The sequence below is a fragment of the Poecilia reticulata genome, linkage group LG17 (assembly GCF_000633615.1).
Source record: "Poecilia reticulata strain Guanapo linkage group LG17, Guppy_female_1.0+MT, whole genome shotgun sequence".
NCBI classification, from domain to species: Eukaryota; Metazoa; Chordata; class Actinopteri; order Cyprinodontiformes; family Poeciliidae; genus Poecilia; species Poecilia reticulata.
Window position 1 is genome coordinate 26,777,215 of NC_024347.1, and position 16,400 is coordinate 26,793,614.

General features: G+C 39.9%; 2 protein-coding genes across 9 annotated transcripts in view; both read right to left on the reverse strand.

Annotated features, from left to right (window-relative positions):
- Window positions 1-8,288, reverse strand: part of mtcl1 (microtubule crosslinking factor 1) — a 69,963-nt gene extending 61,675 nt beyond the window's left edge. For 3 of the 8 annotated variants that reach the window (XM_017310009.1, XM_017310011.1, XM_017310010.1), the window contains exons 1-3: window positions 6,017-8,151; window positions 655-879; window positions 54-212 (exon numbers count right to left, since the gene is read on the reverse strand). In XM_017310009.1, the coding sequence (XP_017165498.1) occupies window positions 54-212; window positions 655-879; window positions 6,017-6,799 (1,167 nt within the window). In that variant the 5' untranslated portion in view covers window positions 6,800-8,151. Of the gene's footprint in view, window positions 1-53; window positions 213-654; window positions 880-6,016; window positions 8,152-8,210 lie in introns of those variants that run through there. The other 5 variants (XM_017310006.1, XM_017310008.1, XM_008434586.1 and 2 more) reach the window with 4 other exon arrangements.
- A 794-nt stretch (window positions 8,289-9,082) lies between these two features.
- rab12 (RAB12, member RAS oncogene family) overlaps window positions 9,083-16,400 on the reverse strand; it is a 17,189-nt gene continuing 9,871 nt past the window's right edge. Inside the window, exons 3-6 of the mRNA XM_008434585.2 lie at window positions 11,587-11,725; window positions 11,299-11,388; window positions 10,475-10,579; window positions 9,083-10,012 (exon numbers count right to left, since the gene is read on the reverse strand). Coding sequence (XP_008432807.1) covers window positions 9,905-10,012; window positions 10,475-10,579; window positions 11,299-11,388; window positions 11,587-11,725 — 442 coding nt within the window. The 3' untranslated portion in view covers window positions 9,083-9,904. The remainder of the gene's footprint in view (window positions 10,013-10,474; window positions 10,580-11,298; window positions 11,389-11,586; window positions 11,726-16,400) is intronic.

Sequence of the window (16,400 nt, forward strand, 5' to 3'; positions counted from 1 at the left end):
CTCACAGATGCTAACGGACGCTCACAGATGCTAACGACTCGCCGCTGCCTCACCTCTTTGATCCTCTCCAGCTCGTTGTGCAGCGCCTGCTTGGAGATCTCCACCTCGATGATCTTCTGCCTGAGCGTCTCGTTCTCGTCCTCCGCTCGGCTGCGCTTGTCCTCCGTGTTCTCCAGCTCGTTGTGCAGACGCACCGACACGTCTTTAGCAACCTGAGGACCGTTTGGTTGCACAAGATTAATATTTTTGACGACTCATCTGTAATTCTTTTTCAGACTTCAGTACTTTAACGTCTTTTACTTGAACACAAAGTAGAGCAGAGGAAGAGAAATGATAAAAAAAAAAAAAGTCTTCCAACTGACTAACCTCAACCCTTTTTTATTTTGACCATTTCTCATTTTCTGCTAATAAATAAAAAATTTTTGCTTGGAATTTCAGATACATGTTGTCAGTAGTTCATAGAATCAAAGAACAATGTTCATTTTACTCAAACATAAACCTTTAAAGAGTAAAATCAGGGAAACTGATCATTCAAAGTGGTGTTTTAATTTGTTCCCGAGTTGTCTGCAGTAAAAAACCATAGAAGTATTCCTTCCTTGATGTTGAAGGTTTTACAAAAAGAAATTTCAGACGAATCGAACCAACAAGCAGCACCTTGAGATCCTGCTCCAGACTGCGCAGCAGCTCTCCGTCCACATGGCCCGTCTGAGCAACACGCAGGCTCTTCTGCTCCGCTTTCCTCAGCCGGTACTGCAGGATGCGGCAGTTCTTGTTGGCCCGGTCCAGTTCCCGCCGCAGCTCCTGCACCTGGTAGACCTCCTCCTCCAGGTAGCTGTCCCGAACCTCCTCCATCTCCGCTCGCAGCTCCTCCACTTCATCCTGGGAGACGCAGAGACGGAGGAAACAAGCAAATGTTTTGGTTCTTAATGTGTCATCAAATTAAAAGGTGACCTGTTACCTTGTACAGCTTCTGGTGCAAGGGCGATGAATAAACGTGATTACATTTTTTACACAAAATTATTCTTAGAAAATGAGATTTTAGTTCAGTTCTGAAAATTTTGAGCTGCTTTAAACCCAAATAAGCTGCTGCTGGCCACGCCCCAACTCAACGAGTACACTTGCACGTGAAAATGGCTGAAAAAAGATGCACAATTATCCAACTGTACATCTTTGAAAAGCATTAGTAAAGCCTCCTGCACAACCAAGAAGAATGCAGCAAGTGGTTTCTGGATGGCAAGTCAACAACAAAACACTTCTCTTTTCCAGCAGCTATTGTACAGTGCATACAAAACCAGATGACCAAACATGCTGGAGCTAATAAGATTTTCTGTAACATCTAAGTTCTAGAATGTGTGTATGTGATCCTTTTGTTGTGAAATGTTTGGAATTGTCTTGGAATCTACTAAGGAGGAGGCCCGCCTCAAACCCAATTCTTATATAGAAGGAGCCATATTTTCTGGAGTTTGATTGGCTGGGCAGTTAATTGAGAAGGCGGGGACAACAGTATATAAAGAGACTGCTGCCTGAAGCAAAGAGAAACTGAAAGCTGAGAGATGGAAGCTGCCATTTTGTCTCGTGACTGAACTATGCTGTGCTGAAGGAGGCCTAATAAATCACCTTTGTTTATGGTACAGCCAACTTTGCTGAGTTTTCCTTCCACACCACACCTCTCAGTGTAACAAATGGTTAAGGAGGAGCTCCAGTAATGATAACGTAACATCCATAATTGGGTTGAAGCGTCTCATCAACATGCAGCGGTTTCTGTCCCGGATCTGTTTACTGTGTAGATTTCCCCGGGGACAGCGATCCCAACATGTGATGAACAGACAATGAAGGAGGGAGAACCGTATCAATTAAAGAAAACTAAATCCATCCTGATTTGGGAAAGCACTGAGGCCAGTGTTATCTGAGCAGGAAGCAGCTGATGACCTCGCAGACGGTCGAAGCGATCGATGCACAGGTTCAGAGCGGCACACTTAAAGAAAACCTCTGGTGTTTATTACAGGAGTGTTTGGTCCTGTTTTTAAAGACACTTTATCTTCAGCCAACAGTGATTCTGATCGCTTAGAAAGGTTATATGCAAAATAAAAAGGTTTAAAGTGAACCTTTTGTTCTTTTTTTCCTCAATGAAATATGAACAGGAAGGTTTTCTGACTGGGTTTTAATTTGCTACTAGAACTACGCCTGTCACGATAAATTTTAAATTAAGGATTCATAAAGCTTTTTAGGTAAATTATTAGTTTGTAAAAAGGCGTTTTATTTTAATTATTTTGTAACGGAAATTTACCAAAATAAATCTAAAAACTAAAGATCTGAAATGTTATTTTAAATTAATTGTTTTGTGCTTTTTTAGAATAATGTTTCTAGTAGAAAAAACGATACAAGTGACATCGAAACATATTTCACAGCTTTTTGAAACTAAATCAGAGATTTTGTTTTGGTATAATTAACCCTGACATATCCAACATTCTTACTTATTATTACTGTTTTTATTCTATATGTTCTTATTTAGAAAGTAGAACTGGTGTAAAATGAGTATTTGTAAGTAGTAGGGATAAGTGATATTAACGTAAAGTTTTATTGCGATATTTTGTGGTAATATTTGATAACAATAAAAGTGACAAAAACTATTACTTTTTTCACATAATGATTTGTATCACTAAATTCCTCACAGTAACTGGATTTAATGATATTAAATTCAGTTAAATATAATCAAACTGCATTAAAATGCAGTTTAATATGATTACATAATTTATTATGTATCAGTAAATCTTATTTTTATTGATAAGTAAAGATGCGATCACTGAACAAACAGTGGAGAAAATACTAAAACTTACAATCTGGACAGTTTTGGCTGTTTTAAACATCATTAATTGAAATTTATTGTGACAATAAATCAAAATTCTTTTGATGATAAAAAATTTATCACGATAAATGATGAACAATACGATAAAACCCTCTCTTAATTAAACTGTTAATATTCGAGAATCTGCTGGAGAAAATTAAAGTGACAGGCCAGTTAATTGGACAATTCACAGACATTTGCATATATTTGCAGCTAAAGATAAATTTACCAGCCAATCGAGGGGAACTTGTTGCAGAAATCCAGCTGCATCCAAACAAAGTCGCACCAAACGAAAACAAATTTGTTCTACCAAGCTGCAGACTTTACTTAGTGGGGGAAACTCGGTTATTTAGGTAAACATGTTTTTTGGGGGGAGGTTAGAGGACCTCAGAGACGCAGCTGGTAGGCAGCGACAGCCGGGGTCTTTGAACGCACCCCCTCCACACGCTGACATCCGACTGTCATCCAGTCCTGGGGGATAAAGCCGTTACAGCCAGAGGCAGCAAAGCTGATTAATTCTCCTGTGTCTCGACCGATCGAGACAGAAACGAGTGATCAAGTTTGAAATATTACTTTCATCTGTGTTCAAATGTAACCTTTTCATCTTCGAAATGGAAAAACTGAAGCTTCATTTGCTTTTTGTTTTTTTCTTTTTTAATCGATTTGTAGGTACATTTTAAAGCAGCGAATGAGACGGAAAGTCCAATTTAGATTCAAGGTTTGTTTTAAAAATATGCTTCCTGTGTCAAATACCCAGCTTTTACAGATAATCTTTAAAGAAATAGAAAATTAGCACAAAATCTTACTGAGTAATTTGGTCTAGTTTCGAATCTATTCTAATCTATTAGTACACTTAAAATAAGACGAAAACTTACTTACAAGTAACTTTTCAGCAAGAAATATTAGCTTGTTTTGAGTAAATTATTCCTAAATATTGGTTAAACAAATACTAGTTCCAATGCAAATTATTTCACTCATAACATCGAAAAATCTCTTCTTAAAAGTGAAAATCTGCCACCAATAGTAAGGAATTATTTACTTACATCAAGCTAATATTTCTTGCTGAAAAGATACTTAGAAGTTCGTTTTCGTCTTCTTTTAAGTTTACTAATAGATTTGCGGTAGACCACAATTACTTGCATCAAAACAAAGACACACCAAACAAAAACAAATATGCAAAATATGTTTTACTAAGCTGCAGATTTGCTTAATTTCATGTTTTTGCAGTGAGAATATTGTGTCCTGCACAAACCGGCTCTCATCGGCACAGATGCATTAATCTGAGCAAAACGTGAGACTTTATGTCAGAACGGGCTTTAGCTTTGACTGAAACAAAATAAAAAACATGATAAAAGAAAAAACATGGGGAAGCACCAGGATGAAGCCTCCCCCTCATAAAAGTCCCATCAATAAAGGTCAAATCCGCAGAAATGGCTGAGAAGATTACCAGGATGACATGATGGATGGAAAACCAGTGGGAATGTGTTTAGATTTGAGATATAGATGAAAAATTAGGTTATAATAAAGCAGGTGAAAAGTCAAGGGCATCAATAACAATCAGCTGTGAATTTTTATTTTGGGCAGCCAGTAAAGGAGAAGACCAGGGTAACCCCCAAAAATCTGCTGCACCCTTCCCCCACTAATTCCCCCATCCGTGGTCAGATGGTCTTATGATTATATGCATAAACTGCACATTATTTTCCCATTCTAACGTGAAACTGGTGGATTTTTTGATCCTCATGTATTTGAGGCTTTGTCTGTCTCCAAATTACTTGTGGAAAATTTGCATATTTGTCCAATGTTTGCAGGGAAATCTAAAATATAAAAAAAGAAAATGCAGCTTAGGAAGCTGAAATGTTCCCACTCAAAGCAGCCAATCCAGAAGCAGCATCCATTTTCCTTGGTGCTGATTGGCTGAACACACAAGAGTAGAGATAAGGATAACTGCTAAGATGTGCTAATTAATGTCTCTTTTGGAAAAATCAACTGGAACGCTCTCCGAAGTCGGATTTCCCGCTGGTGAGAGCAACTCCGACTTGTGAGGCATTTACTGGGCATCTTGGCGTTTCAATATGGCCTCTCATTGCATCAACAGTATTAAGATGTGGTGGAAACATGTTTATTTTACAACACGCACATGCAAAAATGCGTCTAAAATTAACATGTTACATGTAGCACCTGCAGCTGTAAACTGAACAAATTAAAAGTGATGCTCGCTTAAAATGATGGTTATGAAAGCTACTGTGTCTATGGGCGCCGCCATGTTGAAAATCCGAAACTCAGTATGTAACTTCTAAAAAAATGTATTTTAAATATTTCCTAAAATGTTGACAGTATAAAACAGATAATGTGGAAAAAAATCTCTGCTTCCTCCCAGTTCTAACTGCAGACATACGTCACTCAGTCAGAAACATCCAATCAGAGCCGGGAGGAGGGTCTTAGCGCTGTCAATCACTCTCATGCTCAACTCTTCCGTTTTGCTCTCTGCTACATGCTACAACTGGTTCACCATAACATAGTCTGCCACTAATGCCTAGACTAGTTAGCCTAACTACAAATGACAGGGAATAAACAGTTTTCCTGGAGCAGTAAGTTGTTTCTCTGTTATTAGCGCATTGATTGACAATGCTAAGACCCGCCTCCTGGCTCTGATGTGTTGTGATTGGCTAGTTAGCATGACCACCAATGACAAAAGGCTGTTTCTCTGTCATTACCACATTTAGCAGAGAGTACATGAGGAGATTGACAGCGATAAGACCCGCCTCATGGCTCTGATTGGCTGGTTTTAACCGGGAGTGGCGTATTTCTTCAGACAGCAACAGTAGCTCAGAGAGCAGGTGAAGGAGGTTGATCTTTTCACAGATTATCTGTCATATTGTACTTTGATGACATGGTGACATCTTCGACAAATGTGTAAAATCTATATATATTTTTTTATAAGTTAAATGCTGCAGCTCTAAACCTGGAGTCCTGACTTCAGAGGTAACTGGGACACAGCATAAGTTTCAACTCCCACACCTAAATAAAACTCAAAATTCTGCTACTTTGAATTTTGGTTTGACATCCAGACATAATTAGAGCCCCTCATCTAGCCAACCACCATAAAACTTTCAAGAGGCGCCCCTGCATCTATCAGCGGTGGTCCAGGCTTTTATCAAACCCAGTCCGTACCTTGAGGTAGTCGTTTTCAGATCTCAGCTCGTCTATCTCCCGCAGCAGGTCGTCCTCGACTGCAGCCCTGCTGGTTCCTGCCGGTTTGAATTGTGCGCTGGTGGACGGTTTCTCCGGTTTCTGCCTCTCTCCCTGCGGCCCCGGAGCGGGCTGAGCCGGAGACGCGCCGGTGGGCGCCGGAGCAGCGGGATTATCGCCCACAGGCTGATCCCGGTCGCTGGAGCCGGTGCCGGACTCGGCGTCGCTGGCGGCCGGCGCCTGCTTGTGTTCGTCGGACAGCGGATCAGACGGGCAGTCCGACAAGTCCGAGCTGCTGTCCGTCTGGCTGACCCGGCTGAGCTGCGCGCCGGTCGGAACCCTGATAGGGGACCCATGGCTGAGAGGCCCCGGGGATCCCGCGGCTAGTTTGCCCTTCTTGCCTTTGGTGCGGATCGGACTGCTAGTGCTGTCCGGCTTGGTGCTGCTGGCCGCTGCATGCTGCGGCGCCTTCGTGGGTTTTTTCGCGGCGGGGGACTTGATGCTACTTTTTGGCGTGGTTGGTTTCTCTTTGGCCCCGGTTGTGTTGCGCCTGGAGGTTCGGTTCGGATGGGCTAAGGACGCCGTGGCAGACTGCTGCTGCTGCTTGGCGAGTTTCGGGGATTTGGGCACGATGGCAGGTGGCTTGTTGGAGCGGGAGTGCACATCCTTGAGGAAAGGTCTCGCCGGGGAAGGCGCTCGGTTCAGCCTCTTCTTCTCCAACTGTTGGCTCTGCGGTTTGGAGTCAGAGCCATTGGAGGTCTCCATTATACAGGAGGATAATCAGGAAGGAAGCGATCAATCCACGGCACCGAGGAAAATCTCTGACGTGCGCCTGCAGGGAAGCAGCCAGGTTGCTCTGCTTTCTTCTTCCTTGTCGGTTTGGGGATGCGCATCCTGCGGCGGGCTGGATGCTGCTTTTCACTCCATCCAGCAACATTCACCAGGTTATCATTGTAGTCCCCTCTGCCTGTGGAGCCTCCAGAAGAAACACTGCAATGAAGGAGAGGGGATTAGTGGCAGGTTGCATCTGCAGCCCGGGCTGCTTCAACTCAACTTGGGAATCACAGAAGTGAGCCGGAGTCAGATCGCTTCCTCCTCCATTCCCGTTTCATGCGCTCTGGACCCGCAGCCAGTCGCTCTCCTTCACAAATGACACGTAAAATCTGCAATCGCTGCGGTGTGAGGCTCGACGCCCGTGGATTCCTGCGAGGCGCATGCGCTGCTGCTTCACACCCCTTGTTTTCTGTGGGACCAGGTCTGCCACGCTCTGCTGCGCATGTCCTGGAGGCTGTTGAACACCTTTTCACAGAGGGACAAATGTTTATGCAAAAGCCCAATAAAGGCGAACAGAATATCGAACCAAAATGTTCACTACAAACTTAAAGCATAGTTGTGGTAAATTAGGTGGAAGCATTTTGATGAGTCATTTTCTTTTACAAGTACAAATCTAAAAAAGTATAGCATTGTAGGGGCGATGTTATGCATTTCAAAGGCACACAGTGACATGTCATAATGAAGTAACTCTTACCTTGAATTGTTATATAAAAAAAGAGTATATATCAAACAAATGACAAGAAATGACTTTCCAATTTGACGTCTGTCTCTTTAAGAAGTTCCTTCTCTTTCAGACAGCTGCCTTGTCATCACAACAAACCTTATCCATTAAAGCTGCAGCATGTCACTTTTACAAAAGTATGTACAGCCGCTACCATATATTGAGACAAATTATCTGTGAAAAGATCAGAAACAACCAATCAGAGCTGGGAGGCGGGTCCTAGTGCTGTCTATCAACATCATGCACTCACTGCTATATGTGCAAGTGGCGGAGGAAGAACTTACCTTTACAGGAATCTGCAGTGATCGGTGGCCATGCTAGCTAGCATAGCATTCTGCTATTGGGTAGAATCTGTAGTGTGCAATACAAGCATAATTGACAGCGCCAAGACCCTCCTCCTGGCCCTGATTGGTCATTTCTGACTGTATGGTGTATTTCTGATGTTTGCTTTTGGAGAAGACAGAGGAGCTTGATTTTTCCATTATCTGTCTCCTACCAAACTGTGACGACATGGTGACATTTTTAACAAATATGAAAAAATATGCATATTTAATAAAAGTTACATTCTGCAGATATAAACTATTTACAGCTGTTTTTAAGAGCGTTGTACAGAAAAGTAACCTGTATGCTTGTCGTCCCGTCTCATATTTTTTGCAGTCTTAAGTTTTTTCTCCACATGATGCTGCCACCACCACAAACTTCCTAAACTCTGTCACCAAAAAATGTAAGTAAACAAGAAGCTTTAGTAATAAATATAGACATCTTTAATTGCATTTCATTAGTTCAAGAATGCCACAAGTTATAAATACAGTCAATCTGCTTTAAACCTTCCAGAGACTGGTTTTAACACAAAACAACAGACATACATCATAAAGGATACACGTCGCAAATATAATGCAATTCTTTAAATGTATAGTTAAAAACCACAAAGCAGTAAAAGGCTTGGTTATCAGAACAAAGTCCACAGGGTTAGTGTCAAAACGTCGAGGGGAGAAAGGTTTCCTTTCCAAACGAACACCGTTATCTGAAGAAATGCTTGCACTTCCAAAACTCAGGCGATAAAAATCCCAATTTTCCAGATAATTTCAGCACAAACGGTGTCCTGCTGGACGATAATCTTACTGCTAGGAGGTTTAACTGAAAACTTAATGTTTTTTTATTATAGAAAAGCTGTCATTTTGAGAGTTTCTTTTTTATTATGAAAACTCACAGTGCTACGTTGCTACTTCTGCGATAATTTTATAACAAACAAAGCCTGAATTTAAACAATCCACCAGACCAAAACGTGGGAGAAATGCAAGATTATTAGTCATCTAAACGTGGAAAATTAATAGAAAGGTTAAGTTAGATGCAGTTCACAACTTCACCACTAGATGTCAGTACACTTAACATAATGGGGCTTTAATTGATCACAATTCAGAAGAAAATCCCAACTGTGCAGCTCTGAGCCCATCACTTTCCTGAGTCACACAAACACTAAGCAAGTCGCCTTCAACTGCTCCAACTTTTTAAGCCTTTATTGTTTTTTCTTCCCCCCAAATTCATAAGAAAATAAACAACAGAGAAGTATTAGTAACAAGAAAGGATAGAACCATGTCTGCATTCTGGCGGTATTACTGTCTTTATTCCTCTGCTCAACAGAAATAGATCCAGGACTACATTACCCATATCTCTTTGCGTCTACAGAGCGTAGCCACATTAGTGCTAAATAAACTACAACTTGTGTTATTTTGTTTTTCTGCATGTCAGCTTAAAATGGGAATCTGGTTTTGTAGTGCAAAAGGTTACAATTTATAGAAAAATAACTCCAGCTACATTAATACTTCAAGGTAAAGTAGATCCATAAATGTATGACTTGGCAAAAATATCTCCACCTTATCCAGTAATTACAGCAACCACATCGTATTTATGCTTTAATCTGTCTCTTAGTAAAAACACGTCAAGTTTAAACTGAGCTATAGAGAGATGTGAGATGTAATCCCTTTGTCTCGGAGCGACTCGGACAATTTTAAAATTAGTGAGAGGTTCCCCACATGCCTAGTGTAACCGTCCAAACACTGAGGTAGTCTGGGTGTAGACAGGCAGGTGGTAGGAAGGTTCTCCAGGTGTAAGCGTTAGTGCGCTGCAGGTCAAAGTGTTCAGTAATGGAGGAGAGGAAGCAACAGAGGATAATACTGCTCGATTCATGCAACAATTACAGCAGCAGTCAATAACTCTAAAGTGCTGCTGTGCACTGCCCCCATGTGGCCACGTTGGTGCACTGCAGGTTTCAGAGAGCGTCTGTGTGTGTGTCGGGTGTGTTTCCACACAGAGTCTCAGCAACAGCGCATGCGGGGAGGGGGCAGCTCCGGTGGCACTTCGGGTTCAGGCTGCAGAGACAGGACGCTGTTGGAGAGCTCCTTGTTGGAAACTTCAAGAGGCATCTGAGGGATAAAAACAGGAAACTCAGCCATGCAGAGGTGAGAAAACAAGACAGAAATGGCGACAAACAGCAGCTTTACCTGCACTGGAGCTGGGAGATGTGGATTAAAAATAAAATAGTTGATTTTTTTTTGGAACATATGCGATTTTCAATTATAATAGTAAAAAAAAAACAACTTCCCAAATCAGATGGGATTCATTGAAAAAGCAAATTTCAGTTGTTTCAAAACAAAATAATTGTATATAATATATGCATTTAAATGCCAATTTTTGGTTTTGCTGAATGTTAGATCTGATCTCTCTTTATGCCATTAAATTATTTACAATCTAATTACACCAATGTAACAATAAAAGATAAAACATAATAACATAAAACCATAATCAGTTAAAACATGAATTCTTAATTCAGCTGCACATTGTTTTACCTCATAAATAAGTAAATATTCAAAATCCTAAACACCAACCTTGCTGAGAATGTCATCAACAAGCTTGACAAAAATCTCATCCACGTTAAAATTATCCTTGGCACTGGCTTCGCAGAATCGCATCCCACTTATCCGAGAGGCAAACTGTAAAATACAAAATAAATCAGGAAATTCAGCATCAGCATCATTAGYAGTACAGGCCTGGAAAGGACGACCCATCGGGTAGGCCTGGCATGATAACACATTTTACTAGACGATAAATTGTCCCATAAGTTATTGCGGTAAACGATAAAACTGATGTTTTAAGACAATGTTCAAGTAATAATAATGCAAGAACACATTGTGAAAGATCAATAAACTTTAAATTCTAGTGAACATTTAACACTGGAACTGGAAAACATTTAGATATCTAAAATAAATAAACAACAGAAACACTTTGACGGTGTGTGTAAGGAGTCTTTATGGATGCTATGAAGTGTAATTCGGTAAATAATTACACATTTACTGAGAAGTTGCACTAAAAGTCCCATTATTTACTCAGTGACACTTTATGACAACAGTCAGACATTCATGAAAACTCCTTCACGTCTCATGAACACCTGTTAAATAAACTGTCACTGACAACAAATAAAATAAATTATGATATGGAAACAAAACTGTCCTTCAGAAAAAAAAAGGTTTAGTTTAGTTGAGCCAAAAGCAGAAGGTTGACAACTTCTATCGTCCAGTTTTTGGTAGGAAAAAAAGCCATGCTAATGGAAATCATTGAGTTTGCTTTAATTTGCTGTGTGATTAATTGATCAGCTGGTAAACATGAGCGTAAAGTTTGAAGCAGTAGTGATGATGTAAAGACGTGAACCCACTCTCTCTCCTTGTTGTTTTGAGATGATCCGATCCGTTTCACAGTCCAGCTTGTTCCCCACCAGCAGAAGCTCTGCTTCCTCTGAGGCGTACTGACGCGCCACAACGAGAAACAGGGCAGAAAAACAGCTTAATCAACTCAGAAAACAGCACTGAGCTTTTAGAAATGTAGTGTCAACCAAGGTTGGCTGGAAAAAACAGCGTTGGGTCAATTAATTTGGTTTGGGATGCTTTTCACAACATTTGACAGGTGTCTTCTTAATCAAATACATCTGGTAAGTTTCTTATACCTTGTCTATCATTTTCATCCATTTAGGAAGGTCCTCAAAAGTTTCCTGTTTTGTGATGTCATAAACCACAACGATTCCCTTGGCTCCTCTGTAGTAGGCCGATGTGATGCTGTTGAACCTCTCCTGGCCTGCAGTGTCCCTGTAGCAGAGAGATCAGACCACATTATTCAAAAATTATTTAAATGTAAACAAAAACATCAGTTTGAATCAGAAATAATTTACTTTAACGAGACTTAATTATATTAAATGAAGATGTAGAAGAAGAACCAGTGGAGGAAACTCGTTTCTACAGTATTGGTGTAATCATTTTACTGATTTGTTGTTTTCTCTGATTAATGACAGCTGGGAGCCGTAACGTTATGATCCTTCATTTAGACGTATCAGAGTAAAGAGGGTTGAACAAAAATGCCACATTTTTCTGATTTTTATTTACAGATAAGATTCACAAACTACATAATCTCCTGCCACTTCAAATGTACCAGTTTGACATGAAAATGACAGGTTGTTCTTTCAGTAAACGGCTTTTTTGAGTCCTAAATTAGTTAACATTTATCTAAATGATTAATTAATCACGATTAATCTTTCCAGCGCTAATCTTAAATGCAAAATGTACATATTTTTTGTATAGTTGGGTTTAATCCCTGCTCTGAATATGCTGTTCCTTCAGCAAATTTTTTTCTAAGTCTGCATTCTCCAGTAAATCAATTACTAAATTAGTTGATTATTTAAATAACTGATTCATCACCATTTATCTGATTGATCATTTCAGCAATAGTTCTTATGAATAAAAATCTGAAAAGTGTGGCATGGATTTATAGTTAGGTTCTATGGGTCGACTTCTTTTTCTCAGATTAATCAACTACTAAATTAGTTTATGACAATTTCAACAGTCGATTAATCCGATTAATTGTTTAAGCTCTGATTTAAATACATAGATTTTTGTAATTTTTACCATAAAAATTTCTAAATCTACAATATACAAAGAATGCTTGTGTGTTACGACGCAATCACATTTAAACAAGTGGTAAAATAACATAAAAAGTGGAATGATTGTATTATCAAACAGGTCTGTAATTATGATGTCACGGCTTAATGATGTCTGAATTAAATTCTCTGCTCACAGATTTCATTTAAAGATTAAAAGGAAGAAAAAAACAAAAACAACAACCCACAGTTGTATTTAAATGACAGCAGTATAAGCAACACTAAGTGCAGAGCTACTGTACCTTCAGCCAGCTAGTCTCTCCCTTTTCCCCAGTGAGTCACAGTCAGGCTAACAAGCAGGAGAGTGAACAGACAGCAGCACAATGGCAGGGTTAGCAGAGACTGGACAAAGCTGAGGTGGAGCTTGATGACAGATTTCAACAGGACGAGAACACACACACACTCACGCGCGCACACATACACACACACCGTGGGTGACAGGTGTCCAGATCAGAGTGAGGACTGGTGGAGGAGGAGTGAGTTTGAGATGGGAAGGTGGATGACGGTTAGTCGGCAGCAGAAACGTGTTAGTGAAACAGGCAGAGGAAGGTCCCACATCGAAGCTAAGCTCCGCGCGGCGCGACTCGGACCCAAAAACTAATCCATAAAGTTCAGCTTGTATAATTTTTCACAAACAAAACTTACCAAATAAGTTGGATAAAACTGAAATTCAATAAATCTACAACAGCCCATTCTCCAAAGCAAGTGCTTTACTAGRAACTTAAGATTTACACGTCGTCAGTACCAGAACTGGGTTAATAAATATGGTTAAAAATGGAAAAAAAACTAAATTCAGAAAAATTTAAATGGGATAAATTTTTTATTTAAAATAAAATCAAGGACAAACAAACCAAAGAACAGTTTCTAAAAGAACTGTTCAGTGCAATTCAGGTTTTAGATAAAGATCTAAAACCTGACCTTTATTTATTCATTTTTATTTATTTTATTCTTAACATCCCAGTTGTTCTTTGTTTCTTTGAGAGTTGCTATTTTTATATTCCTTTGTGCTTTATTCGTGCACAATGACAGTAAAGGCAGTTCTGATTCTGACAATTAAAGGGACATAATCATAATTTTTATGCGACACAAACGTAACGTTTACTTTCTTCTTCTACGCATGCAGGTCGCTTCGGGGTCGTAAACCATTCATACAGATTACTGACGCATTTATTTAGTATGAACAACCACACAAAAAATAAATAAGTGAAATTAAGTTAAAAAAATACATTCATTAAAAATAAAAATTTGGAATTGAGCATCAAGACCWTCACATATTAAATAGTATTGGGAMAAATAACTTGGAAAACATGGAGTTTAGTTAAATTATTTGTTGTATGTGATGAAGCAACAACAAAGAAAGTAATCAAAAATGATAAATGTGAACAATGTTTTTTTTAAATAATAGTGAATATTGTATTAGCAAAGAAATCTAGTATTTTTATTTTTACTAAACTAAATGCTTTCTTCCATTTGGGAAAATATATTTGATTTTTTGTTAGTTTGTTCCAGAACCTAAAAACCATTTAAATCAGTAATTCAATTTAATAATAAGTATGATTAAATTTTAGATTTACATTTCAAATATTCAGGACGATTTAAAGCTGTAAGAGAGACACAACTAAAAAAAATACTGAATGAAATCAAACTGAACAAACTTCATGAATATCATAAAAATAATATTTGGTGATCAGAGCTACATTATTAGAGCACATTAGTGCAGAGAGCCAATAGAATATGTTTTTTATTTTTTTTTAAATAACTAGAGATGTGCCGATCAGGTTTTTTCCCGCCGATACCGATCACCCATGAGGGCYGATCACCGAAACTGATCACATAATTTTTTTAATTTTTTTATCATGAACACTACCGGTTACATTATGTGGAAWAAGGAACCATGAATTCACCTTAATTTAGACRAAGACTTGTTTTTAAAAAATTTTTCCAAGAAGAAAACTAAACAAAACAGGCMTTCTGCAAATTGTACTGCTATCAATAATACTATCTTTAACAGACTGAAAACATACGAAGGCTCTGAAGAGGCTAAATAATGCAAAGAGCCAAAATAAAAGCTCAACATTGCCAAAAATTCAAGTATAAAACTTAACATTAAAAGGCAAATACAGGTTCCATTACAATAAACAATCCAGAGTTACTGAGGGAAAACTTCCTGATAGCATGGCGGCTAGCTGATTACTGCTAGCTCTGATTGGCTGTTTCTGACTGAGCGGAGTAATTATGCAGAGCAGGGAGGAGATCGATTTATTTTTTTGAGAATATCTGTCATGTTAGGACAGCGAAAGTTTTAATACGTATGTAAAATGTATGTTTTTAGGTTAGATGCTGCAGCTTAAAACAGAGGTTCAGTGTGAGAGTCACTACCAGGTGGAGCAGAAGCGGCGCTCCGTCTGTGAAATATYACTACCYGTAGCGCGKAGCAGCRGTTCAACAGYGAGAGCAGAACCAGCGTCTTACATCGCAGCTCGAAGACTTAAAATAATTTTGCGGGTTATTTGTTTASCTTTCTGACCGTCATGCTAATCCGGGTGAGTGTTTGTAKCTGTGTGCTGCTTTACCTGCTATTTGATCCTCCATATGTCTTTTTACTACAGTGAGCCTTGATGTAGCCAAACTCCGTCAAGTATRGCATTGTTTTTATGCCATATTAGATTCATTGTGTTGATGCATTTTGACGTGCTTCAATTTTCCGCCGCAACACGCAAAYATCCCCATTCACTCAGTGCGTTATAGTTCCACATCGCTTAGGATTTGTTGCTGCGCGTTTGTGCAGTGTGAAGGAAAGAGGAGACCAGCTGCACTGACAGGCTGCGAAATGAGATGCAGGTGATCGGTATCGAAAACAAGAGCCAATGATCGCCGATCACCGATCATGCACTTTTTCACGAAAATCGGCCAATTATGATCAGTGGCCGATCGATCAGCACACCTCTATTAAATACAGTAAGTGTGCAGTTTAGTGAGATTTAGTGAACAGCCAGCCACTGAGGAACAGCCAGCCATTCAGAACCAGCCTCCATATGTCTGGCTGGCCGTTCAGGACCAGCCAGCCATTCAGAACCAGCCTCCATATGTCTGGCTGGCCGTNCCATATGTCTGGCTGGCCGTTCAGGACCAGCCAGCCTTTCAGGACCAGCCAGCCTTTCAGGACCAGCCAGCCACTCAGGACCAGTCAGCGACTCAGGAACGGCCAGCGACTCAGGAACGGCCAGCGACTCAAGAAAAACCAGTAAGATCAAGGCAGCAGTTTTCCAGACTAATCAGCCAATTATGATCAGTGGCCAATTGATCGGCACACCTCTATTAAACACAGTTAGTGTGTGCAGTTTAGTGAGATTTGGTGAACAGCCAGTGACTCAGGAACAGCCAGCGACTCAGGAAGAGCCAGCCATTCAGGACCAGCCAGCGACACAAAAAAAACCAGTAAGATCAAGGCAGCAGTTTTCCAGACTAACCAGAGSWATTACACGAGCCACGGTGGGACCCASTACCTCAGTGTTCCCGACTGGTACATAGTCTTTAAAGTGGTATATGCCCAGTTACCTACTTTTCTCAGAACTGAACCTCGTCCCCGGTTGCCCTCCTCGCCTGGTTCTCTTATCTTTGACTTAAGCAGAGCATTTTTCTGCCACAAAATCATGTTCTGCCTGTTTAACATCTCGAGATCTTCACTACAAAAGGCAATCAGGCTCCTGAGAACGTTCAGTTCTTTTTGAAGATTTTCCTGCTCTCCAGATTTCTCATCCAGGATCCTCTGTGCCGTCTTCAAATCTGCCAGAATCTCCTTGAGTTTTCTTTTGAGAGATTGTTGAGCG